This window comes from Dromiciops gliroides, chromosome 6, assembly GCF_019393635.1.
Source record: "Dromiciops gliroides isolate mDroGli1 chromosome 6, mDroGli1.pri, whole genome shotgun sequence".
NCBI classification, from domain to species: Eukaryota; Metazoa; Chordata; class Mammalia; order Microbiotheria; family Microbiotheriidae; genus Dromiciops; species Dromiciops gliroides.
Window position 1 is genome coordinate 7,414,346 of NC_057866.1, and position 26,257 is coordinate 7,440,602.

The following is a 26,257-nucleotide window of genomic DNA, read 5'->3' on the forward strand; positions in this document are numbered from 1 at the left end:
ATGGGAGGCTTTGGTTAGACTGGTTTCACCTGGCACGCTGACCCCAGAGTCTTATGCCCACAAACAGATGTGGCTCCCCAAGACTGGGCAGAAGCGAACCTTCTCTGGGCATTGCCCCTAGCTAGGGTAAGGAGACAGCTTGCCTTGTTTACTTCTCTGTGTGTCCCTTTGTCCCAGCGCCTGCCCCACCCCTTTCTGTGGACCTGCAGGTAGCCTTCGGGAAACCCTGCAGGGCTGGGGGCGGGGTGGGGATTGGGAGGGCGAATGCCCCACCAGCTGCTTTAGTCTTCTGGGGTCCAAATCACAGTTCTGCAAACATGGGCGTGTTTCTGGTGGGGATTTGCCATTCTGGAAAGGAGATATATGGAAAACCCAAGCTGACCTTTGGATGTGGATGGTGGCTGACCCCCTGTTCTAGAAGGTGCCACTCACAATATTTTCTTGCTTCTGCTCTACGGTTCTAGGTTTGCCTTGGCGTCCCATTTCTTCTGGGGACTCTGGTCAATCATACAAGCCAAGATTTCATCTATTGAGTTTGGGTACATGGTACGTTTTGTAGCTTTTTCTCCTCGACTCTCACCTTCCCTTCACCCCCAGAGAAGTTGTGAAGGGAGTGGTGGGGCTTTGGATGGCAGTGCCTGGCAAGGTGGCCCAGAGGAGGCTGCCCCGTGCCAAGGCCACTTTGACTCTGGGCCTGACAGCACAGGCCGCATCCCTTGGCCCCTTCCTCATGGGGAAGCTGTAGGGGCCTCTTCCTTGGGGGTGACGAGGTCATGGCTGCGTGCTCTGGCGGCCGCCTCTCACAAAGCCTTCTCTCGCCCTCAGGACTACGCGCTCGCCAGGTTTGACGCCTATTTCGACCAGAAGAGGAAACTGGGCGTGTGAACCTTGTAGCCGCTTGAAGCAGGGGGTCCCTGCACTGTTTGTGTGAAGAGAGCAGCTGGGCAGGGCTTCCCCTCGGCTTGACTCCTGCACCTGCAGCCCAGGAGGCTTGGCCCGTCTCCCTGGGGGGCACCCATGTGTGTGAGACTACAGAGACTATATTAAAGCTGAGTGACGTTGACTTCCCATCTCGTTGACGACTTCCCTAGGAGTCTTTGACATGAGATCGGGAAGCAAACTAGATTGCGTGAGTTGAGTGTCTCATCATCCTCTACTCCCCCTTCTGGCAGGTGGGGAGCTTATCCCACACACACCAAGAGCAGCCCTCCGGGGTGGGGGCTGGTTCTTATTGTTTCATGGTTATGTATTTTTTTAAACGTGCCGGTAAAGGTTGTGGCCAGGACGGCTGGCACTGGCCATGCATTGTAGACACTACTAGCTTGCAGAAGGAAACGGGAGTTGCCCAGAGCATCACCGCTTGCAGGGCGTGCCGTCTGCCCCTGTGGCTCCAGGACACTACTGTGCCAACCAACCCTTGGGTCCAAATGGCCAATGCTCAAGAAAGCATATCCACAGAGCTCACAAGGTAGCTTCTTGTGACTGGTGTACATGCTTTATTCTCCAGAGGTGTCTCACTGTAACTGGAAAGAACCCTTCCCCCGGCCGCCCGGCTGCCAGTGGAGGGGGCCGCTATGGCTCTCCTGCAGTGCCTCTGCCCTGGGCCTCCCCCTAGCCTAGGCCCTCCTGTGGGGTGGGAAGGGAATCCTTGTGAAGGTGGAGGAGCCCCAGTCGAAACGTCTTGGGCAACTGCTTCCACAGCTCCCCCCTGTCCCTCATGTTTCCCCACCCCTGCACTAGTACCATGGTTGGGGTGGCCAGTGGACTGCTGGGAAATGGGGGAGAAAGACGAATGGCTGTGAAACGTCCATAGGTATTAAGTGACCCCTTGGGGGTAAACCTTGAGCTCTTTTGTACTCAGAACTTTGATTTGGGTTGTTCGTGCAAACATTTCTGAACCTCACAGACTGTACTCTACTCAAAATAAAAGTTGTCAAATCAGACCTAGCTTGGTGGTGGTGATGTTGAGTTTTCACTGGGCTGGACAGTGGCATTAACCAGGGTCGGGGGAGTTTGTTGGTGTGGATTTTGATTGTCATTTTATTGTGAGAGAGAGCTCTCAGGGAAGGGGAGGGAGAAGACTGGGAAAATACAGGTGATGCAGAGAACAAAAGACTCACACCCCTTTTTAAAAGAAGGGTCCTAGGGGCAGCTAAATGGCTCAGTGGATAAAGCACCGGCCCTGGATTCAGGAGGATCTGAGTTCAAATCCGGATTCAGACACTTAACATTTACTAGCTGTGTGACCCTGGGCAAGTCACTTAACCCCAATTGCCTCACCAAAAAAAAAAAAAAAAAAGATAAAAGAAGGGTCCTGAACTAGAGCCTGCCTCTCTTCTCTGGAGGGTGGTCTGCCTTCTGGGCTACAAATGCTCAAGTCTTATATCACCTATGTGGCCCACCACATGGCCAGTCCCTTGGGATGCATGAGTCTGCCTTTGGCCACCCTTGGCCATTTCCTGCTGGTGGTGGTCCCGGAATCTGTTGGGGCCTTGGTCCCTCGGTGAGCTAAGTCATCAAAGGCTAGAAATAAGCAGTTTTCAAAAGAGGAAATGCAAACTAGACTACTATATGAAAAACACTTCAACTCCCTTATAATAAAAAAGAGAATCAGATTGGCCACAGTGTCACTATTGAGGGGGAAGAGGCAGCGGGTGGAGCACAGGTGGTCACACTAATGGCCTGTGGGAGATCTACATTCACCTAGCCATGCTGAAAAACAATTTGGAATTATCCAAGAAAAGTGGGTGGTGTTTGTAGGCAGCATATACTGCAGGGAAAGGTCCCGGAGCTAAGATGTGTCTAGCAGAGCTTGGGGGTTGGGGGTTACAAAAACCACATGCCCATTGGGGGATAGCTGGACAGATTGTGCCACATGAAGGAATGGAATGAAATATTATAGCCCTAAGAGCCTCCTGAAGGGAGGAAGATGAAGACCCCTGAGGGCGTCACATAGACCAATAAAATCTGCTGGGGAGCCGGAACAATTCGCACAAGGAAATAGACACCCACCCATCCACCCATCCATCCATCCATCCATCCACACTGACCAGTGCAGGGACCAATCCCCGCCCCTGAGAGAAGAATGAGGGTGAGCATGGTCATCGGGCTGGGGCTTTTGCTGTTTGCTGTAGGGGCACAGCCTACGTGACCTGCACCCCCAGCCCGGGCTGGCATGGAGAAAGGCTGATTCAGAGGGCATGATTTCAGCATTTGGTTTTGTCACATGATAGCTGTGTGATCTTGGACTGGTTCCTTCTGCTTTCAGGGACTGTTTCCCCATCCATAAAATAAAGGATTCACAGAATTAGACCATTTTAAAGTTTGAAAGGGAACTTTGTGGGCCGCTAACCCAGCCCTTCCCTGCAAGTGAGCCCCTTTAACAATCTGGGCAGACCCCCCCCCCAGCCTGGGTGCTTTCCTTTGGACCATCTCCAAACTCCCATCCTTATTCTTGGAAGCTCCTTCCCTCCCAAGATCTCATTTGCTTTCTTGGCCGGCACATCAGATTCCTGATGCACATTCTGCCTGCGGCCCACCGAAACCCCGGGATTTCTTCCAAACGGCTGCTTGCTTGCCCACCTTCTTTCATCTCAAATTCATGAAGTTGACTGTGCCCAAGTGCGGGGTGGCACTGTTCTCTAGTGAATTTAATCTTAGATTGGGCCGAGTCACATTCAAACTGCTGAGCTCTCTTTTAGATTCTGACTCATGCAAGGCCCCCAGCGTGGGGTCGCCAATGCACCCAAAGGTTTGCGCAGGGCGGAGCTCCAGAAGCTCCATGGAGAGCTCTGTGGGCGGGGAGCCTTGGGTAGTGACAATGAGATTCTTTAAGGAGCATCAATAAAGCATTCAGACCAGAGGTTTCTCAGGCTGCAGCTTGGCCAGAGAGCTCATCTGCTTCAGGCAAAAATCCTCTTGTGTGCTCTTTGCCCAAGCGTAGAACACTGGGCCAGCCCAGCAGGCTGAAGGCCTGCCAGAGCCAGGACCAAGGCCAAGTCTGCACTGCAGCCCAGAGGCCGGGCCACAAAAGGGGCTTTGTCCCCACCCCCAGTCAAGTCAAGAAGGATCCTTTGCAGCTTGGACACTGGGTGAGAAAGTGCCTCCTCCCCCCACCCACGAAGGATGATATACACAGGGGAGGAGCCAGCCAGAAAGCTGCTGGATTCTCTGTTGTCCCGACTGAATCCAATGCCCCCCTCCCCACTCTGGGGTATCCAAGAACTCCCATTTCTACGATGCTTTTCCCTAGTAAAAGGCTTCCTCTCAAAACCCTGTAAGGCATATTCTACAAGCATCATTAAGCCCATTTTTACAAAGCAGGAAACAGGCTTGGAGGGAAGGTTAGACTTGTTCAAGGGCTCATAGCTCATAAAGTATCAGGCAGGGTTGGCATCCCATCTCAGGATCAGGGATAATGCCTTTAGTAACCGAGCCCCTTGCAAATATTTTCTTTTCTTTTTTTTGTTTTGGTTGTGTGTGTGTGTGTGTGTGTGTGGTAATGGGGGGTTAAGTGACTTGCCCAGAGTCACACAGCTAGTAAGTGTCAAGTGTCTGAAGCCAGATTTGAACTCAGGTTCTCCTGACTCCACAGCCGGTGCTTTATCCACTGAGCCACCTAGCTGCCCCCCACCCCTTGCAAATATTAAAAGTTCTGGCTCAATGTTGGTCCTCTCTCCTGGCCAAGGTGTAAGAGGGGAATTAATACACACTCAGCGTTTTTCCCTTATGCTCTGATCCTTCTTTCACAAGATGACTAATGTAGAAGTGTTTGACGTGATTGTGCATATACAACCTATATCAGACTGCTTTCCGTCTTGGGGAGGAGGGGGCGGGGGAGAAAAGAAAAATTTGGAACTAAAAATCCAGTGAAAACAAATGTTGAAAACTATCCTTATATGTAAAATGTAACTGGAAAACAATTAAATTAAATAAAAAAAAAAGACATTCAGCAACAACTTTGGTGAGCACTGAGGGTCAAGGGGAGTGTTGTGACTGCCAGCAGAAGGCATCCAAGAATGGGGGAGAGGGGCTATTCGACTGGCCACACCCTCCCCTCCTGGCAGGGGGACCAGTGGGTGAGTCCTGGCCATGGCACATTCCAAGGGCCCAAAGCCACTCATTGGCAGCAGCTCCCCACATTAGACTGCGAGCTGCTTGAGGGCAGGGACCATCTGGGCTCTTTGTTTCTCTAGCACTTGGCACATAGTAGGTGCCTAATTGATGTCTATGGTGAACTTTCACACCCCAGCCCTCTGCAGAGGGGTGCAAGCACAACCCTTTTATAGGGGAGCAAATTGCTCAGAGAGGGCACCTCCTGCTGTGGGCCACATAGCTAGGGTTCAGCATCCTCATGTTCCATGAGACATCTGATGGCAGACACGCGGGACCCCTCCTGCCCCCCCACCAACTGAGCAAAACAAGGCGGGCTGCTTCTTTCCATTCTTTTATTCCTGTTTGGTAACCCTGGGGGCAGGGGGAAGGGAGAGCAGCATGGGCTGAGAGTCTACAGGATGCTGTCCTCTACCACAAAGGTAAACGGGCTCAGCTTGTAGCCGGTGCCAGCATAAAACTTGTTCTGGAACTCGACCCTGTGGGCCAAGCCGGGACGTTAGAGGATCTGTGGGCTTCTCCCCACCCCACCCGTGCCACCATTAGCAACCCCTCCTGCCCCCCACTTACCAGTGCAGACGCAGGGCATGCAGGAAGGCAGACAGCCCCTCCATCACCAGCAGGATGGCCACAGTGAGTACGGCAAAGGCAGCAAAAATGGGGACCAGCGCCAAGCTGGCTATGCCTATCTCCTGGTCTATGGCCAGGCCACTGTGCATCACCATGGTCCACAGCACTTCTGAGAGCTCTGCGGGGAACACAGGGGCCCGGGGGCGTTTGGGGGCCCACTTTGCAGAGGAGGAAAGTGAGCACCTACACACACATCCCCACCCCCATCCTAACTCAGTCCTCCCACTGGTAAAATGAGGGGGTGGGCCCAAGGGATCCCCCTGTCTTCCACAAAGCCTCCTCTGCCCAGCCCCGCCCAGCCCAGGTGGGGACCCAGGCCTGCACTTCCCCTCCCAGCCTCTCCTGGCTTGGAAGCCAGACATGCACAGGGCTTGTCTCTCTCCCAATCACCCTGAACAGCCCGGAAACTCCAGCATCTGCTGACCCGCGGCCTTGCCCCAGAGCACACAGAGCGGAGCAGCCTGTGGCAGGGCCAGGGGCCAGCCAGTGATCCCCAGATGCTGGGGGAGGGGAGGGGAGGAGAAGAGGGGCATCCCCTTCTGCTGCTGAGCCCCCTCCCTTGGGCACTCACGGGCGTGGGCCAGGCTCAGGGCCCAGAGGCGAAGGTAGGAGGCAGTGTTGGAGATGCAGCCCAGACAGTACTCGATGGTGTGAATGGCCTGGTGCATGAAGATGTCCGAGAATTCAAACTACAAGGGGAGGGAACGGTGAGGAGGGGGTGAGGCTCGAGGAGCCAAGAGGAAGAGGGAAAATGGCAGGGCGCCCGTTGGGGCATCACCTCAAGGCCGGCCAAGCCAATCCTCACAAACCCAGGAGGTGAGCGTCCATTTGACAGATGGGAAAACGGAGGCTCAGGAAAATGAAGTGACTCGCCAAGGATTACGCCCAATGAATTTTCCCTGGCTCCATCCCCAGCTCTGTGAAGCCCAGAATCAGGCTGGCTGGAAAGCTAGTGAGGCCCCTCCCAACAGGGCGCTGAACTGGGCTCTCATGAGAAGAGGAGACCAAGGTTCAGAATGGAGATCATTCTGGCCACACCCCATCAGCCCTGGGAGCCCAAGAGGGAGGGGAATAGGCGGGGCTGGAGAGGAATGCCGGAAGCCTGGCTCACTTTGTGCTCCTCCTCCTCCACCAGTCTCGCTTTCTCCTCATCATCCTCGTCCCTCAGGCCATTCAGGGAGGATTCACCTGCCTCCCCCAGGAGGTGGGTTTTCTCTGAGCTCTGGTGTCAGGGAGGAAGGTTAGGCTATGTCAGGTGGGCAGGAGGCCACTTCCCCCACCCATCTATCCCCCAGCCCAGTGCCCGCTCCCAGCTCCATACCTGCAGCTGGCGGCCCTGCCGTCTCCTCCGACGGTGCTGGGAGCACAGATATAGGGGTGTCCCCAGCAGGAGGACAGGCACTGAGGCCACAGCCAGGATCACCAGAAACATCTGCACGGGCTCCTGTGGACCAGAGTGTGAGAAGAGAGTCAGGCCCCCAGCCACACCCCCCCAAGTCATCCGTGAGGTCGCTCCAGCCAATGACCAGAGGAACTGCCCAAGCTCCCTGCCTAGCCTGGGGATCTGTCTGAGGCCCCTGCCAACTCGCAGTGGTCCGAGATTCTTGTGCCAACAAAAATTGGGATTAAAAAGGGAAACGTGCCTGGGATCATGGGGTCAGAGCTGGAGGGAGCCTTCGAGAGGTGCCCGCCCAAGCTGAGGTAAAGTGACTTGTGCCCAGAGGGAAACTCGAACCTGGCTCTCCTAACTCCCCACCCCGTGCTCCCCCCATTGCCTTCTGCTGCTGCCAGTGGAGGGGAAGCTTCCTGGGGGCAGGGGCTGCTCAGCTTTTGTCTCTGTATCTCCAGCACCTGGAACACCATGCCCCTGAAGAGCAGGAGAGGCCAGGTGTGGGATGGAGGGGAGGCCAGGCGTGGGATGGAGGGGAGGCCAGGCGTGGGATGGAGGGGAGGCCAGGCGTGGGATGGAGGGGAGGCCGGGCGTGGGATGGAGGGGAGGCCAGGCGTGGGATGGGGGGGAGGCCAAGTGTGGGATGGAGGGGAGGCCAGGTGTGGGATGGGGGAGCAGCCAGGTGTAGGCCCCCTCCATGCTCACCTGGTGGAGGTAAAGGGGCTTCTTGTTGGGACTCTGAGAAAAGAGGAACATGTTGATGAAGTAGATAAGGATGCTGGGTGCCTGGGATGAGTTGGCAGCTGAGAAGCACAGCCACTTGTAGGCGATCATGAACACCAGGTAGCCAAAGAGGCCCAGGAGGAAGAGCATCTCTGGCAGGAACTCGAGCACCAGCCGGTGGGGCTCCCGGAAGTGTCTGCAGGTGGGTGAAGGCAAGAAGCTGCTGCAGGGGCCTGGCCCCCGCTCCTGCTCCTGCCCCTCCCTGCCTGAGCCCCCAGGCTGCCCCTCCCTGCCCCAGCCCCCAGGCTGCCCCTGCCCCAGTCCTCACAGGTGGTTAAAGACGCCCAGGACGACCCCAAAGGTCATGTGCAGGACGCCCAGGATCACAGACATCTTCATCTTGAAAGAGTTGAGAAAGCTCAGATGGTTGATGGCCAAGCTCCAGATCTAACCAGGATGGGAAGGGACAGTCAGAGGCTCCAGGTCCCATCCCAATACACCCAACTCTCAGCAACCCTGACTCCTTTCAACAAGCACCAATTAACCCCCAACTGTATGCCAAACTCCCTGCTCTCATGGAGGTCACAGTGTAGGAGATAATTAGCAACAGAGCAGCCCACGATTAGCATGGGAGTGAGGCTGGGCAGGTCTGTGGGGCGCAGAGGTCCCCCCACATGCCCCCCAAACTATGGCCCCCCGAGAGGCCCAGCTTAACTGCCATCGTAGCCAGGAGGCCTGCCCGATCATCCTAGTTGAAGTGAGGTTCCCTCTTCAACTCCCGTTTCTCCTTCCTTCCCCTCTCTGGCCTCAGTTTCTCCACCTTAAAAAATAAGTTGGTGGGGCAGCTAGGTGGCACAGTGGATAGAGCACTGGCCCTGGATTCAGGAAGACCTGAGTTCAAATGTGACCTCAGACTCTTAACACTTACTAGCTGTATGACCCTGGGCAAGTCACTTAACCCCAATTGCCTCACCAAAAAAAAAAAAAAGAAGTTGGTGAGTCCCCTCCCACTCTGCAGCTGATACTCTGTGTTCTAGGACACATTCCAGCTCTGACGGTCCCCTTTGAAGCCCCCCAGGTCCCAGGGCAGTCTGATCTCTCATGTCCTTCCAGGCCCTGAGGTTCCCAGCACCTCCATCAGTCTGGGACTCACCGGATCGATCCCGAAGGGGTAGGGTCCCAGGAAGACACCAGTGACATTGGGATCCAAGGTGAGGGTCGGGTGACTGGCTAGAAAGGTTGAGCTGTAAGACGCAAGCGTGTCAGGGGGTGTCAGGAGGTGGGGACGGAGAGGCGGGGTGGGGGAGAGATGGGGGGCAGCATCACCTCCAATTGGACTGGTTCGCCATGGCCCTGATGCTCCAGCCAGAGGGGAAGATTGTCGTGGCTCGGCTGAAGCATTCATTGTAGATGAAGCCGGTGTAGACAGAGAAGGCTCCCATAAGGAGAAGCAGGTACCGACCTCCGAAGAAAGTCCTCCAGATCTGGGGGGAAGGGGGCTGTTGGGGGGGGGCAGGAAACCCACTGCCCCATCCCCCGGACTTGAGCAGGGCCACAGCATCACAATTTCAGGGGCTGTATGGCCGGGAAGTGACAGAGCTCGGCATCCAACCCGTGTCTCCCGACTCTCAGAGCAGGACTCCGCCCCCAGGACCCTGCGCCCCTCACCTCATTCTGCGAGGCCTTCATGCTGGGCCGATTCTCTCCAAGCACCATGGCCAGGGCAAAGAGGAACATGAGCAGCCCGTGCCCCACGTCCCCAAACATGACGGCAAAGAGGAAGGGGAACGTGATGATGGTGTAGGGGGCTGTAGGAGGCGGGAGGCGGGGGGGACACGTCAGCCCGAGGCTGCTGCCCCTCCCAGACCCACATAAGGAAGAGTGACCACCTCGTTCAACCCTAGCATGTGACAGATAAGGAAACTGAGGCAGAGTCGTGGCGAGCCAGTGGCAGAGCCAGGACACAAAGCCAGGGTTCCAGCCCCTCACCCAAAGCTCCTTCCCTCTAATGCTAGGCTGGGTAGAGAGAGAGAGACCACCCCCTGGCACCCCCCCAGGGCACCCCCACTTCTTAGCGCTTCACTCTGCCCTAACTGCACACAGCTGGTCCCAAGGGGGGTGAAGGGAAGTGCTCCCCAGGGTAAGCCAGAATGGTGCTCCCCAGGTCTCTGGCCCGAGTCCCCCAGAACTGAAAGCTGAGAATAAAGGGGATTCTGGGAAGCCACAAAGGACCTTGGAGGTCATCTAGGGCACCCCCACATTTTACAGAGGACACCAAGGGCCAGGGAACATGGGCGACTTGCTGCAAGTCCCACAGTTGGTGAGGTTGGTTAGGAGTGAGTGTGTGTGTGTGTGTGTGTGTGTGTGTGTGTGTGTGTGTGTGTGTGTGTGTGTGTGTGTGTGTGTGTGTATCTAGGCTGGAGACTCGAGGAGGCTTAAGGAGACTGAGAATGGCCCTGGCTGGCCCCTCAGAGAGAGACAGAGAGAGGGAGGGAGACAAACAGAGAAGCGTCAGTAGGTCCTGCAGCTGGAGGAGAGCAGGCTGGAGTAGCCATGATTGGTGGCTCCCTTGGCTGCCGGGGGGGGCTGTGCCCTGGAGGAGGGCTTAGCCTCAGCCCACTTGGCCCCAGGGAGGGAAGTGGAAGAAATGGAGGTGCAGCATGGGGTGGTCGGGGAAGCAGGGATGCCCTTCCTCATAAAGCCTCCGGCATAGGCTGGACTGAGCTGGGCTGATTTTTTTCTTTTTTCTTTTTTTTTTTTTTTTTGCGGGGCAATGAGGGTTAAGTGACTTGCCCAGGGTCACACAGCTAGTAAGTGTCAAGTGTCTGAGGCTGGATTTGAACTCAGGTCCTCCTGAATCCAGGGCCAGTGCTTTATCCACTGCGCCACCTGGCTGCCCCTAAGCTGGGCTGATTTTAACCTTCAAGACTGAATCACTGCCCTGGGCCCACTTAGGCCTGGCTGGCCCAACACTAGAGGCTAGGAAGGAGACTCCTTTGCAGGTCCGAGGGCCTACCTAATCCCCAATGCAAACCCAATCAGTGAGCACAAGACACAGGACGCTGGGATCAGAGGGCCAGAGATCTTCCGAGGTCATGGAGTCCAACCCCCTCATCTTATAGATAAGGAAACTGAGGCACCGCCTGCCTGGGGTCGCACAGATAATAAAGGTGGAGCCCAGGTGCTCCTGCCAGTGCCCATCATGCCATCACTACGATAGCCGGCCACCTGGACATCACCACCCAGCACTAGAAGGAGCATCTGGCTTCTCCCAAACTCTCCCTCTTCCCCCATCAGTCAACCTCCCGGCCTGAGCTTGACCTCGCCTGAACACTCCCCCTGACCTGGGCTGAGTGCTCACCTGGGTTCACCTCCTGGTAGCGCCCCACGCCGTAGGCATCCACGATGCCTTGGAAGCTGGCGGTAAAGCGGTTGGTCCGGACGAGTGTTGGGGGCGAGTCTCTGGAGGGGATTCGATGTACCACAGTCCCTACGCCTGCCCCGCTTCGAAGCTGGCAGGAGAGGAGAGAACAGGGCAACGGACGATTTGATGACGTCACAATGCTAAGTGTTTGTGGCCACTGTGCTAGGCACCAGGGGCTGAAGACAAAAATATCCCTCCCCGCAAGGAGCTTACATCCTGTTGGGGGATATAACAAAGGGTATCCAAACAAAAAAATACAAACTGGCACCACGGTGCTGGGCCTGGAGTCAGGAGGAACTTACTAGCCACTCACTCCCCCTATTCCTGCCTCCTGGGAGGCACAAGAAGTATGGCACCAGCCCTGGTGGCACATGCTGGGCCAGCCCAGGCTGCACTTCAGTGGGGGTGGGTGTTAGAGACCATGCCCCAACATGCTGGGCACATTTTCCTGAACTTCCGACTTGAAGATTGTGCTTAGAGGGGACTAGTGTTGTAATCGACTTCAGAGCTGCTGTTTTTGTTGTTGTTGTTGTTGTTTTTGCAGGGCAATGAGGGTTAGTTAAGTGACTTGCCCAGGGTCACACAGCTAGTGTTAAGGGTCAAGTGTCTGAGGCCGGATTTGAACTCATGTACTTCTGAATCCAGGGCCGGTGCTTTATCCACTGCGCCACCTAGCTGCCCCAGAGCTGCTGTTTTGATGCTGATTTCTTTTAATATTTTAATTAGCCAAGTGGTTTGACTTGTGTTTTGTGGTCCACAGCATTTTAACCTTCAAGCTTGAATCACTGCACTGGCCTAACTTAGGCCTGGCTGGTCTACAACATCTAGGAGTGAGTTACAAGGGAAGGTGGTCTTTTCTTTTCTTTTTTTCTCTTTCTTCCTTTCTTTCTTTCCTCCCTCTCTCTCTCTCTCTCTCCCCAAATGACCTCCTATTTCCATTCATTTTTTGTTTTCGTTTTTGCGGGGCAATGGGGGTTAAGTGACTTGCCCAGGGTCACACAGCTAGTAAGTGTCAAGTGTCTGAGGTCAGATTTGAACTCAGGTACTCCTGAATCCAGGGCCAGTGCTTTACCCACTGTGCCACCTAGCTGCCCCCTATTTCCATTCATTTTTAAGTGAGGGAAGGGTATTGTGAAAGAAAGGGAGCTGTGTCTGATGGGAAGGCCAAAGCCCTTTTCATGAGATAAGGCAAAAATGCTGCTCACCCCAAGGGTGTGGCCCTCTCAAGTCTGAAGAAAGAGAGTAAAAACATGCCCTGACTGTTCCAGACATCTCTTAGAAAAGCTGGATGGCCAAAGCAAGGACAATGGAGCACAAAACCAAATAGCCCTTGCTTATTAAACAATGTAGGGCCACTAGGTGTCACCACAGTGGATAAAACACCAGGTCTGAAGGCAAGAAGATTCATCTTCATGAGTTCAAATCCAGCCGCAGACACTTACTGTGTCTCAGCTGTGTGACCCTGGGCAAGTCATTTAAATGTGTCTACCTCAGTTTCCTCATCTGTAAATAGGAAATGGCAAACCACGCCAATATCTTTGCCAAGAAAGCTCCACATGCGTTCCCGAGTAGGGACAAGGCTAAAACGGATTGAGCAACATTAAACAATTTGTGGCAAAAGGAAGCTTTTGATCTTTCAAAATCATGAAGGCAACAGATCTGTTAATTACCCAGATGAACAGAGGTTACCGACTCTAGGAAGAATGATCTCTGACCCAGTTTTCCCTGGAGACTGTGTTGAGCCCTGACAAAATTAGGGTCATAAGGGAGGAGACTAGAAGCAGGAGTGGAGATGGCTGAGCATCTGTGCAGGTGATAAGGAAGCCTTGGGCTCAGCCTGTTACTACTCACTGCCAGGACCTGACTTTCTTCACGGGGAAGGGGAGGTTGGCTGGCTTTTGCTGCCAAGATACAACTACAAGGAACTAGAGGCTGCTTAGAGCATGTGTGGGGGGGGGGGGCGGGGAGGGTACAGAGGATCTGCCCCTGAATCCAGAAGGGATTATCCTTCATTCCTTTTTTTTTGTGGCAGTCGGGGTTAAGTGACTTGCCTAGGGTCACACAGCTAGTAAGTGTTAAGTGTTTGAGGTCGGATTTGAACTCAGGTCCTCCTGACTCCAGGGCTGGTGCTCTATCCACTGCGCCACCTAACTGTACCCTTCATTCCTTTTCAAGCGGATAAAATGGGGAGTTCTGCCCATTTGGCTTCATAGAGAAGAATTTCCACCACTGCTAGTTCTCCAGAGGACAGGAGAGGGGGTGAAATTTGGGTAAGAGATGGGTTTGGCAGATCAGATTTGGGCACAGCCAAACACAGCTGCTACCACATTGGGCAAAGGTACGGAAATGTCTATAAGGACATTTATCAGGCCAGTTCGATCGGAAAGGTGAGTGAGTGAGTGATGGGCTATGGAGCTGAGAGGAGGGAGAGATCGATCCCCCTGGTCTGGGCAGAATCTTCGTCCTGCAGAACAATCAGACTCATTCAGGGAGAGATGAAAGGACAGAGGGCACTGACTGTGTATGTGGACAAAGCACATACAAAGCTCAGAGGAAGGAGAGTATGGGATGTGTTTGATGGATTGTGAAGATACCAGTCTTCCTGGAGCACGGGACCATGAGAAAATCATGTGAGGTGCAATAGTAATACCAGGAAATAAGGGGTTAGAACAATGGGACTCAGATCAGAAAGGCCCGAGTTCAAATTTTGCCTCAGACTCTTACTTAGCCTGTGTGACTTTGGCAAGTCACTGAAATCCTCTGAGCCTCAATTTCCTCACCTGTGAAATGGGAATAATAATGCCCACAGGGCGGACTTCACAGGGTTGTTGGGAGGTTTGAATGAGATAATATCTATAAAGTTCTTTTGAAACCTTAAATCTTTATAATTGTCATTATTAGCATTAAACTCATAGTCGTAATTATTCATTTATAGTAATAAACAGTATTATTACTGTTGGCAAGAAGGAGCCAAGGGGAGTGTCACCTAGAGAGGAGAGTATATGAAAATGTTAACAGCTATAGTGGTACAAGCATTGTGGTGGGGGGAGGCTTTGGCCCTTAGTAGCCTTCTGGCTTTCCCCTTCTCTGAGCCTCAGTTTCCTCCCCTGTAAAATGGGATTCTAATCCCTGCATTCCTACCCATTGTTGTGAGTCAGCCCTTTGTCAGCCTCAAGAAATGGAAAGTGATGTTCTCTTTTCCAGACTCCATGCCCAGGCGCTTTCATTTAATCCTCACAACTCAGACCGCTGTAGGCAGAACAAGGGTAAGGGCTATGCTGCCCATTGGAAGGACGAAGAAACTGAGGCCCAGCAATGTTACGTGGAAGTTGGGGGGAGAATGGGGCCGTAGGTGGGGGACCTGCCCAGGCCGGGCACTCACCGAACTCTCGTTCAGGGTCTGCTGCAGGGTGAAGAGGTCGCGTGTGGGGCACCAGACCTCCGCAATAAGGCACTTGTCGGTGACGCTGAGGCTACACTGATTGAGCATGAGGTAGACGGCCTTCATCTTGCGGATCTGCACTTGCCATGGGGGCAGCAGGCCTTGTACCTTGTGGAGCACCTGCCCCAGGAACTGCTCTGTCTCCTGGAGCACCTGGAGAGGGGCAGAGCCAAGGGACGGTTACGGGTGAGTCAGGGCAGCTTCCCCCTCCCAGGTCCGCTTCTTTGTAAAGTGAGGAGGGTCGACTAGGGGCTCTCTTAGATCCTTCTTTTAGCCCTGCATCCCATTCCTATAACCTCGCCCAGGAGAAGGTAAGCTGGGGGAGGCAGGAGCTCTCGCTTCTGCCTCTGGATACGGCAGGAGTTGTCCGGGTTGGGTCCCGGGGCAGGACATGGGGCAATGGGGGGAGGGGCAGGCGGATGGAGGCTCGAAAATGTCCCCCGTGGAAGACGCTGCCCCCTTCCCGGCAGGTTTCAGGCAGAGGCTGCCAGGCAGGGTCGAGGATGCTGGAGAGAGGAGCCCTGCCTGGATGCAGGCTGGCTTCCCCAGGCCTTGCCCTTCAGCTGGGATTGGCACCTCCGATTTACCCAGGGTCGGGCCCTGCTCTCACCAAGCCCAGGTCCTGCTTCTGCTCCTGCAGGTGCTGCACGCTGGCCAGACGCTCCTCCTCACGATCCGGATACGGGAACACATTGCAGTGAAAACTGAAGGGACAAAGAGCTGGGGATGGGTGACACGGAAGGGACCCAGGGCAGGGGGGCCACAGTGGGGAGCAAGGGCAAGAGAGAAGAGCAGAGCCTGGGGAGGGAGTCACTCACCAGTCTGTGATCTTGTGAATTTTCTGTCCAATCTGCTCTCCCCAGTAAGAGATGAGGAAGATGACCCAGGACACGCTCTCGCCCTGCAGAAGCCACCATCAGACCCAGCCCATCCTCTCCCCTTCCCTCTCCTGGTCCTGCCCACTCCCGGGGCTCCCCCAGCCCCAGCGGGGGGCCTCAGGTGGTACTGGACCAAGCACACTTCCCCAACGGAGGGAAGCTACTAGAGGAAAGATTATTCCTGTGTTTTGGCCTTTCTTTGCGTAACCAACAGAGAGAAAGGCTTGCGGATGGACAGACTGTCAGATGTCGGTGTTTGTGAACCAGTTGTCCTGGTCAAATAGTTCATCTGGGTCTGGGGCCAGGGGGTCACTAAGTTAGTCAAGGACACAAGGCCAGAGTCAAGGTCAGTCAGTGGTTAGGGCCAGCGGCCAACAAGGGTCAAGGGGTCCTGGAGCTCGGCCTCATTGGCACCAGCCTGTGACCATTGGACTCTACAGCCTCAGGCAACTCCCTAAGGAGAAGGGCTGGTTCCTTGTGTGACTGACTGGAGGGTCAGCGAATGTGACTGGTCTAGGAGGGCATCCAAACAAGGGCAAATGTCTGGGCTCCCTGGGGCCTGTGCCAAGACCACGACCTCTCAGGCCGGGACAGTAGAAAGGGGAGGGCAACCCCTTACCGTGAGGGGGTCTTCAAGGGGCTCTTCCATGTCCATGAAGCTGGCAATTAGGTAGCCACGGCATGCCCGCCACAAGAGACGCTCCAGGGCACCGGCTCGCCACGGCTGGATGGCCCCTGCCACAAAACTAACAGATGACCCCATGAGAGTGGGAGGGTCCCCAGCAAGACAGCCTCGTCCTGTGTCCCTGCTCACTTGGGTGACAACTAGCCAAGTAGAGCTACAGATTCGTGCCCCCCCCCCACCCCCAAACCTGCTGTACTTTGGTGCCTTGTCCTGCAGTGGGAACTGCATGGGAGACTCCAGCTCCCCAGAAGCCAGGCTGGAGGTGGGAGGGCTTCCGGACATGGAACATGCAGAGACCATCAATGGCAAGGAGCAAGAGCCCTGACCTAGATCCTCATCCTGGCTCTGCCACTGACATGCCAGGGTCCGTGGGCATCGGCTGTTGGCTCTTCAGTCTCCTCTGCTCTCAGGGGAGGGGGGTGCACTAGATGATCTCTAAAGGCCCCCCCAGCCCTGACATCCCCTGTCCTAAGGCCCCCCCAGCCCTGACATCCCCTGTCCTAAGGCCCCCCCAGCCCTGACATCCCCTGTCCTAAGGCCCCCCCAGCCCTGACATCCCCTGTCCTAAGGCCCCCCCAGCCCTGACATCCCCTGTCCTAAGGGCCCCCAGCCCTGACATCCCCTGTCCTAAGGCCCCCCCAGCCCTGACATCCCCTGTCCTAAGGCCCCCCCAGCCCTGACATCTCCCATATCCCAGGTTCCCTTCAGGCCCACACCTGCCCTCCCAAGTACCTAATCCTGAGATCTCCTCGTGGCCCAGCCGGGGGGTCGAGTAAAGGAGTCTCTTCCAAGGGCTGGTTGGGTGGGGCATCTGGAAGCTATGGGACCCCAAGGAAGCCGGATTCAGATGTTGGGAGATCCCAACCCCTGAGCCCTGGGAACCCCGCCCCAATGGGTTGAGTTCACCCCCACCCTTCCTTCCCACCACGGAGCCCGGGGAGGCAGGGGGAGCGCTCACATGCTGGCCTCGGGTGTAGGGCCCCTGCTGCAGGACCGCAATGTGTTGCTGGAGCAGGTGCATCCGAGTGCGCATGGCCTGGTGGTTACCCCGCACTTCCCGCAGCTCCTGGGCCAGCCGCTGGGTCTCCTCCTGGATGCGCAGCAGGTCCTTGGGGGGCGGTGCCTCCGGGTTCCCCTGGGGCTCCGGGAGAGTGAGGCCGGCTCTTCTCACCTCCTCCTGCAGGAAGGCTGGGGACAAGAGCAGCTCTGGCCAGTTCATCTCGGCCCTGAGCCTCACTGCCCTTCAGGCTGAGAATCCAGTCACTCCCCTGCGCCCCTCGGCTAAGCTCCGGCATGCTCTGAGGCTGACAACTCTACCCAAAAGTAGCCAGGCCCTAGGCTGGGCTCTGCAGATACAGAGACTGGAAGACCCCCTAAAGGAGGTTTGATTCCCCAGAGGCAGAGGAGACTCACAGCCCTAGGCTGTCCCAGTGGCCCTGCCTCCCTGCCTCCAGCTGCCCACTCTCTGCCGGATGCTGCTGTTTCCCCTAACAAGCCCCTGCTCGCATTAGCTCGCAGAGCTAATTACAAAAAAGCTTCACAGCCCTTTTAAGGTCTGAGCAGTTCACATCACTAGACTGGTTCTGGACGATGCCACCCTGAGATCAGACCTCAGTTGAGCCTTTCTAAGTGCTGTGGATAATGGGAGATGAGAGCCCCAACAGACACATGCCCAGATAGCCCAAGTGCCTGCCTGCCTTTCTCCCCTCCCCCTCTCCCTCCCCAGCCCTGACGGACCATCAAAAACTGACAAAAGAGAACAGGGAATTGTGGGGGTTGAGCCTCAGCTCCCAGACGATGCTCAGGTGTTCTGTGCTACCTTCCTCCTTTCTTTTCCCTTCTACTCAGCCCCGGCTTCCATTCTCACAAACTTACAGAAGGTCTTTTCCAGGTCCTCGCAGCGTCGCACCTCCCCAACATAGCGCCGCTGAAAGCTGCTCACGGAGGCATTTAGCTACAGGAAAAAGGCAGGGTCAGTGATGGGGGCCAGAGAGGCGCCTGCAGGCTGTCCTTCCCCACCCCAGTGCCCGCCTGCCAGCCCCCAAAGCCCTTCACATGATCAGAATTCATCTGGGTGTCTATCAGCACTTCATAGACTTAATTAAGAGCTAGAAGAAACTCCTGGGGACGATTGAGTCCCAGCTCCTTATGTTACAAATGAGGAAACAACGCTGAAGAGGGAAAGTGATTTGTTCAAGGTCACACAGGCATTAAGCATCAGAGGCAGGATTTTAATCCAGATCCTCTGCCTTCCACAGCACTCTAATGACTCTTCTGAAGCTTGGGGTCAGTGATGCCGGCCAGGGCTGCAGCTGCTGACTCCCTTTTGGCCCATTTCTCTGTCCCCAACCCCCAGTGAGCCCAACCAAAAATCGGAGTAGTGAAGGAGCAAAGGGGAGGACTTCCTGGGAGCCAGAGGCCTCGATTCTAGTCCCGGCTCTGACCTAGCACAAGTCATTTCCCCTCCATGGGCCTTAGTTCTTTCCTCTGTGAACTGGGCATCACATAAATTATATAAATACTATTTATATAAATATAAACGTGTGTGAATATGTGTTAGCTATGACTCTAGCTGTGCTTTAAAAAAAAATAGGTGAGGGGGGCAGCTAGGTGGCACAGTGGATAAAGCACTGACCCTGCATTCGGGAGGACCTGAGTTCAAATCCGGCCTCAGACACTTGACATTTACTAGCCATGTGACCTTGGGCAAGTCACTTAACCTTCATTGCCTCACAAAAAACCAAAAACAAACAAAAAAAATAGATGCGACATGCTACCCCCTCCCATTCAGAGGTGATGGACTCAACATGAAGGGTAAGACGCATTTTTAGACATGACCGATGTGGGAATTTGTTTGGCTTGACTGTGTTTGTTATCAAAAAACAGCGCAAAGTAAAATAAAATAGACATCACAGAAACAAAGAACTTCGGAGCTGGAAGGGGCCTGGGGACCTAGCTCCAGGGGTTTGCAGAGGAGGAAATGGAAGCTCAGAGATGACCAAGGCCACACAGTTGATAAGTGGTGGATTCCTGAGTTGGAGTGCTGAGTTCTGCTCAGTAGTCACCATGAGACCTTGGGAAAGTCATTTCCCCCATGGCCCGGATGGAGCACATTTGGTCCAGATCTTTATAGACAGAGGTACCAAGGGTGTGCCTACCATTGGCTCCCCTGGCACCCGAGGAACTTCATGAGGCCCTCTCCCTCCTGGGGTCTGGAGAGCCCCTCCAGGGGCAGCCTCCCGCCTCCCAGCCCTGTCCAGGCTGCCTCACTCACATCTCGGAACTCCACCAGGCCCCGCTCTCCCAGGTCGCTCACACAGGTGTAGGCAGCGGCTGTGGGCAAGAAGAGCTGGGCCAAGGCCACCTCCTCACTCCTGAACATGGAGCCCATGATTCTGCGGGCACAGGGAAGTCGGGAATTAGCGGCGGCTCGCCAAAGGCCGTGCAGGCTCAAGTCAATTCTCCCTCCTGGAGGAGCCTCCCTTGAGTGTCCAGCCCAGAGTGACCCCCTAGGATCCCAGCCCGAGAGCCAGGAGGGGTCTCCAAGGCCATCAAGTCCAAGACGGTCATTTTACAGAAAAAGAAACTGAGGCAGGGGCAGCTAGGTGGTGCAGTGGATAGAGCACCGGCCCTGGAGTCAGGAGGACCTGAGTTCAAATCCAGCCTCAGACATTTAACACTTACTAGCTGGGCAAGTCACTTAACCCCAATTGCCTCACTTAAAAAAAAAAAAAAGAAACTGAGGCCCAGGGAGGAAAAGCCACTGCCAAGGTCACACAGGTGGTAAAGGTCAGAGGGGGGGATCTGAACACAGGTCCTTGAATTGCAGGGTACCAGCCAGAGCAATGGGCACGCAGAGGCCCATCCCCCAGGGCTTTGTTCTATACCATTTCATGATAGTCTCCAAATCTCTGCACTGGGAAGGGGCCGTGGGGCCCTCTCACCCACAAGAATCTCTACAGGAGGTCACTGCCACAGGGGGTGTCCTCTGGTGATTCCCCGCCCCCCCCCACCAGGCAGTTTGCAGCTTAGTGCATTCATCTATAGAAATGAAGAGGGGACCTCTGGGGTCTATTTCAGCTCTGATCCAAGGCCGTGCCTCCTTCTCTCCAGGCTGGACACACTGGAGCCGTCCCCTCTATTCGATGGTCCCCGGGGCCCTCATCATTGCAACCTCCCCACCCCCACGACAGCTTCTCAGAGTCCTCTCTGCCCTGTGTGTGACGCCCAGAACAGAGCACGAGAGCCCGGATGGGGCCTGACGGGGCAGAGACAGGACTGTGTGTGACCTCGGCCTCTGCCCATTGCTGCTCAAGGGGTGGGTCTCTGCTTCTTTGCCAGCTGACGGATCATTTGGAAACAGAAACCGCTCTTTCCCGCTCGCTGTCCCATGGGCTGGGCCTTCTTGCCAAACAGGTCAGTCAGAAGGTGGTGGACCTCAAGCAGTTTGTGGTGGAGCCGGTGACCAAGCCATGTGCCCAGCCCAGGGCTCGGGGGAGGGACTAGGGGAGGAGCAGGCCTGGTCCCAGGCTTCAGAGGACTCAGTAAGCTACTAAGGAGACCCTCCCACAGGCTGGGTCTCGTGCTAGGTGCTGGAGACTCGTGGACAAGATCCAAACAGCCCCTGACCTCAAGGAGCGGACATTTCACTGACAGGAGCCACTGGGCTCAGAGACAAGCCAACAACGAACAACACCAACAATACTAAGTAGCTGGTATATGCCCGGCACTTGCTACGAGCTAAGTCCCTCCCTGCCCCGCCACCCCCTCCCCCCCCCCCCCGCCCGCAGCTGGGAGTGGGGGAGTAGATCAGGAAGGGCTGGGGGCTCTAAGAGAGGCATCGTGTGTTGGCTTCAGGATCCGAGGACCTGGGTTCAAATTCAGACTGCCATTCCCTAGCTGTGTGATCCCGGGCAATCTCTCTGGTCTCAGGTCCAGTAAATTCAAGGAGGAGGTTGGCTGAGGCAGCCTTTTGGCTCTAGCGCCAAGGTCCTACCAAGAGGCAGAGGGGTGGAGGGAGCGCATTTCTGTCATGGGGCCCAGTCTGCGAAAGGCAGAGAGGATGGGGCTGGAGAAGCTCTCCTGAACTGGCGAAGAAGGCTTGCGGGGGCCCAACCTAGAGAGCGTCACACTGGGAGGGCCAGGCAAGGCTGCCCCGCCCCGCGCCCCTCAGCTAGAGGGGGGGCCTGAAAGCAGGACAGGAGGGGCAGGGGGTTGTTCTCCACAGGAACAGAAGCTGGAAGTCTGGGCGGGGGCGGGGGGGGGGGGGAGGGGGCAGCCCTAGCTTTCCCTCGAAGCAGCTACTTGGCTCCTACCCCAACCTCCCCCTCCCTCCAGAACACTCAGCCTTCCTAGTCTACGGGTCTCGAGCAGGTGGGGGTAACTAGAGAGACCCTGAAAAAAGACCCCCCCATCCTGGGCAGTGCCCTGCAGCCACCCTGCTGGTCAGCCACGTTCACCTCAGAATCCCCCCCCATCCCTCCCTCTCCCGTGGGCACTCACTCTCTCATCCGCCTCTCCACTCACAGGAATCCTGCTCCAGCTCAGGCCCTCGGCCGACTCTGCTGGACTGCGCTGTCCAGCAGCCTCCTCCCTACTCTCCCTGTCTCCAGGCTCGCTCCTCTGCACAGCTGCCCGGTCTGACCTTCCCCAAACTCCCAAAATCTGCACTGGCTCCCTATCGCCTCTAGGATAAGATACAAAATCCTTAGCCGCCATCAGTCTTAGGTCTGTGCAGTCTTATTTCATGCGCCTTCCCCGGTGAGCCCTCTGTGCTACACACAGACTGGCTACCGCTCTTATTTTACAGGACATTCCTTCTTCCACTCCGTGCCCTTGCCCAGGCTGTGCCTCCCTCCTCTCCTCCCCCCACCAAGGCTCTCATACCTGCTCTTGGCCCTCAGAATCCGCAAGATCTCTCCCAAGCACAGTTGAGGTGCGTCCTGCCTGCTCCCCACATCCCGCACCCTGCAACTTGGTATCTATTTGGCGTGTACTTTGTATCTATTTGTTGTTCCCCATCATAAATCTGCAAATTCTTTGAGGCTTGTCTCTGTAATCCCAGCATCTAGAACAGTGTCCGCCAAAAGGAGAGGCTGCCTTGTGGGCTTGAATCAACGTTCTACGGACTGAGATCCCTTCTCTTGTCTGACTTCCCGAGTTCTAAGGTCTCCTACATTCCATATCCTAAGGTGTTCCCCAGCTCTGACATTCTGCATTCCTGTTCTAAAGCAATGGAGCGAAGCCCACCCCACCTTTCCCCACAGTGAACCTCCAGCCTCTAGGTGGAGAAGTATTTGTAAGGGATCAGACAATGGTGCAATGCATGAAATAAACAAACACACCTTCTGCCTGGGATCAAAAGCCAGGAAAGATGATTGGAATAAAAAACCATCTCATTGAAAAGTGTTCCTGACTCCGAGGGGACTTTTTGCCATCCGGTCTTTTCTTACGTAAAGGCTACCAGTAAAGACACAACTACAGGCGTGGGGGGTGGGGAGGATTGCTCCCCAGGGCATCCCACCCTATTCAGTGAGGCCCCCCCCCCGCCCGGGGGAACTGATAGAAAGTGGGAAGAAGGGATGATACAGCCTGGGGCACTATTTAGAAGGGTGGGCACAGGAGGGAAGCTCAGTTTCCTTTCTCCCCTTCCTCCCCCACCAACCCCACCTGCCCCAGACTTTGGTCTCTTTTGAAAAGCAAACAGCAAACACACTCAGAGGTTTGTTTTCCCAGCCCCTGCCTTGCCTGGGCCTGCCCACAGCGACAGAGACTATGGAAGAAACCTACTGGGGTGAGGGATGAGCCCAGGGCAGCTGGGATGTGGGTGGCTGCCCCCCTCTCCCTTCCCAAACCACAGCAAGTGTGCTGTGCCTTCCAACGTGACAACCATCCAATCTGATGGACTCAGGTGGACTCAAGTAACCCCAAGCTTCCCCCTCCTCCCTAGCAACAAGGCCCACAGTGAATCAGACATTTTGGAGCTACTGCCCAATCTGCATGAACGACCCCCTCCGAAGAGGAGAAGGGGACTGCAGAAGGTGGGTGGAGAGATCTGGGCAGTCGGTGGGCTCTCCTAAAGGCTCCACTGATCCCCCTGGGCCCTGAGACTGGCCCATGCATCCGCAGACTTTCCTGACCCTCTTTTTCTTTAGGGCATCACCAAAGATGAACAAAGTTGATATGTTGCCTTCAGGGAGCTTACAATTGAGCAGGCTGCTGCTGGCCGAAGGCTGCTCTTCAAACGCACCCTAGCCCTGGGAAAACAGAAGTGGGGGGCTCTCCATGTGACTTGGGACAAATCACTTCCCCTGGGGGGAGGGTCACCTAGTGGGCCCATCTCTGAATGGGAGATGAATGGCCACCCAAAAGAGGATAGGAGAAACAGCATCACCAAAGCCCCAAGAAAGGGAGGAGCATGACTGGAAGTGGAAAACAGTGAACAGTAAGAGTCAAGACCACAATAACAGGTTCGTGAAGGGCTGGGGAAAGAGGAAGCTAAGGAGGAGTGAAGAAGTCAGTCTCGTCTCCCCCCAGAGCCCAGGGGGCTGGAGGGCTTGGGGGGCAGCCATAACCCAACCCCTCCCCCATGGCCAGGGGCCCCATCTGCCTCTGTGGAGCTTGTGGGCTCGTGGCCCCCCTTTCACTTTCAGTTCATCAAGGACTTCTTGCACACAATAAGCTGCGCTTGGAACTGGGCCCTGTGAGACAGAGATGCTCTAGACCTCACAGTCTAGAGGAGGTTCTCGTCTGAACAGCCTAGGCTGTCCCGAAGGCGGCTCCGACCTTCTGTCTTCTACAGTCTAAGATCCCTCCCAGTTCTGACAATCTACATTCCTTTTTTTTTTTCATCCTGATGTTTTTTTAAAAATTTATTAATTTAAGTTTTCAACCTTTGTTTAGATAAGATTTCCAATTTCAAATTTTTTCTCCCTGCCCCCCTCCCCTAGACAGCAGGTAATCTGATATATAACATTAAACATATTTCTGCATTAGTCATGTTATACAAGAAGAATCAGAGCAAGAAGGAAAAACCTCAAAAAAAAAAACAGCACCAACAACAAAAGAGATAGTATGGTCCAATCAGCGTCCATATTCCACAGTTTCAGACAGTCTGCATTCTAAGACCCTTCATTAGCTCTGATTTCCTATTAGCTGCCCCTCCAATTGCCAGCTCCCACCCCAAAATGGCCTGCAGCCAGGTGGCCCTCACTGTCCCCTCAATTCCCCAGGGCCCTTTCCCGTCTTCAGGCTTTGTCCTGGGAGGCCCCTTGCCTATCGCCCCCCCCCCACTCCAGCCACAGGGGACTGCCGGCTCTCCTCCCCTCCTCCCCTGCTCCCTCCCCAATTCCCTTTTTCTGTCTCCTCAACTCTCCCAGGTCAGCAGCCCTAAACCCTAACAGCAGCAGCAGACTAATCTGTGAGCCCCCTGAGGCCAAGCTTGGGAGCCATTCGTCACCTACATTTTTCTGCTAGTTTTTGCTTTGATGTCACCTACATTTTCCCTCACGTCCCTGAGTCATCCTCTACAGCAAAGAAGCAAAGAGGCAAAACCCCCAACAGCTCAGCCTAGGTACCCCCCACATCCCCCCAGGTTCACCTCCCCAGGAGGAGGCTCGGGGCCAAGCTCGCTCATAGTAATTAAACCGCCTTCAGTTTTGAAGGGTTTGCCCTTCTAGTTCTTTGTACAGTGCAGAGCCGAAGGGTGAGTCTCATGGTCTCAGGGTACAGTGGGAGGGACCGCAGGGGCCAGAAGCTCAGAGAGGGGACTAGCCCAAGGGGACCATAGTGGGGGAGGGGGAGAGGAGCCAAGTCTCCTGCCCCCCAGCCCGGCGCTGCCGTCTCTGTTCTGTCCCAATGGGGGAAGGCTGGAAAGTAACAATAAGGACACTTGCCTCGTCTGGGAAGGCTGGCCACGAAAAAGTCTTTGGGCAGCGGCTGACCTCCAGCAGCAGCAGCAGGTCAGCCTGTGACTCACCTGCCTTGGGTCTGCTTGAGTCCTAGGAGGAAAGAATGATTCTGAGAGAATCCAGGACCTTCCTCTGAGCTCAGGTGACTCTAATGGGCAGTGGCGGGGGAGGTGGGGGGAGAAGAGGAAGAACTTGTAACTTAGCGGGGCAGTGTGGGGCAGTGAGCGCCGACTGCACTGGGAGCCGGGGCCCCGGGTTCTAGGCCTGGGACACCCCTGAGAGCTGTAAGTTGGGAAAGTCCCATTTCCTCTACGCGCTTGGAGCAACTTCTGCAAAATGCCGAGAGCTAGCTATGTCATCTCCTGGCCAAGTGAGCAGCGGCTGGGAGATCTCCCAGGGCAGGAAGGGGCAGACGCACCTCGGAGGCCATCTGGTCCTCTGACATCCCCGGCAGAGACCATGGCGACCCCCCCCCCCCCCCCCGCCTGCTCTCTTCTCTCCCCGCCTCGCTCCCTTAACTCTAGCTCCGAGTCCCCCGGAGCTCCAGAGCCTCCAAAGCCCTGCGATTATTCTCCCCATTTTCGAACGAGGAAACTGAGGTTTGGTGGGGGCAGGAGGGGAAGACTTTGCCAGGGGCATCGAGGAGCTGAGCTTGGAATTGGACCCTGGTCTCCGAACTCTCACTCATCCCAGGGTCTTGGGGTGGGTCTGGGGAGGAGGAGGGGGAGGGCGGGAGGGGTGGGATGCGCATCCTGATCCCGTCCCGGCCCCACTTACCCAGCCCGCTCGCTGCTCCCACCGGCTCCGGCCCCGGCCCCGGCCCCAACCCCAACCTCGGCCCGTTCCGGCTTCTCCACTCCTCGGTGCGATCCGTGGCCACGGGAGGGAGGATCCAACTTCTGCCTGGCTGCGCGGCCAGTCTGCGGGTGGGGCAGGTCCCAGGGAGGGGAGCGAATGGGGAGGGACCGCCCCCAACACCGCTTCCTTCGGGGAAGCTCGGCCCCTCCCCCGGCTCCTCCTCCGGCTCCTGCCCCGCGCATTCGGTCAGGCCCAGAGGCCCTGAG

The 26,257-nt window shown here is 55.7% G+C and overlaps 2 protein-coding genes across 4 annotated transcripts in view; one reads left to right on the top strand and one right to left on the bottom strand.

Annotated features, from left to right (window-relative positions):
* The window catches only part of CHKA (choline kinase alpha), a 35,911-nt gene extending 33,964 nt beyond the window's left edge, over nucleotides 1–1,947 (top strand). For both annotated transcript variants that reach the window (XM_043970079.1, XM_043970080.1), the window contains 2 exons: nucleotides 465–546; nucleotides 826–1,947. In XM_043970079.1, coding sequence (XP_043826014.1) covers nucleotides 465–546; nucleotides 826–885 — 142 coding nt within the window. In that variant the 3' untranslated portion in view covers nucleotides 886–1,947. The remainder of the gene's footprint in view (nucleotides 1–464; nucleotides 547–825) is intronic.
* Nucleotides 1,948–5,433: 3,486 nt separating this feature from the next.
* On the bottom strand, nucleotides 5,434–26,257 carry TCIRG1 (T cell immune regulator 1, ATPase H+ transporting V0 subunit a3). Of its 2 annotated transcripts, none has more exons than XM_043972029.1 (21): nucleotides 25,971–26,257; nucleotides 25,262–25,283; nucleotides 19,559–19,679; nucleotides 18,160–18,238; nucleotides 17,243–17,472; nucleotides 17,017–17,102; nucleotides 16,219–16,345; nucleotides 15,540–15,622; nucleotides 15,332–15,425; nucleotides 14,662–14,874; nucleotides 11,217–11,367; nucleotides 9,524–9,663; nucleotides 9,182–9,339; nucleotides 9,009–9,099; nucleotides 8,184–8,302; nucleotides 7,838–8,051; nucleotides 7,064–7,186; nucleotides 6,854–6,964; nucleotides 6,314–6,431; nucleotides 5,683–5,860; nucleotides 5,434–5,591 (listed from the first exon to the last, which is right to left on the bottom strand). In XM_043972029.1, the coding sequence occupies exons 3-21, from the start codon at nucleotides 19,673–19,675 to the stop codon at nucleotides 5,507–5,509; spliced, it is 2,517 nt and encodes an 838-aa protein (XP_043827964.1). In that variant the 5' UTR covers nucleotides 19,676–19,679; nucleotides 25,262–25,283; nucleotides 25,971–26,257; the 3' UTR covers nucleotides 5,434–5,506. The 2 variants fall into 2 exon arrangements, with proteins under 2 accessions (XP_043827964.1, XP_043827963.1); XM_043972028.1 differs by having other exon boundaries at nucleotides 25,179–25,283; nucleotides 25,971–26,255.

Excerpts from the sequence above, each read along its gene's own strand:
- TCIRG1 (XM_043972028.1), bottom strand. The coding sequence starts at position 26,233 with ATGCGCGGGGCAGGAGCCGGAGGAGGAGCCGGGGGAGGGGCCGAGCTT. Across the intron at positions 7,187-7,837 it reads AGCCCCTTTACCTCCACCAG|GAGCCCGTGCAGATGTTTCT; the intron begins GTGAGCATGGAG and ends TCTGGTCCACAG. Across the intron at positions 6,432-6,853 it reads TGGAGGAGGAGGAGCACAAA|TTTGAATTCTCGGACATCTT; the intron begins GTGAGCCAGGCT and ends CTCCCCTTGTAG.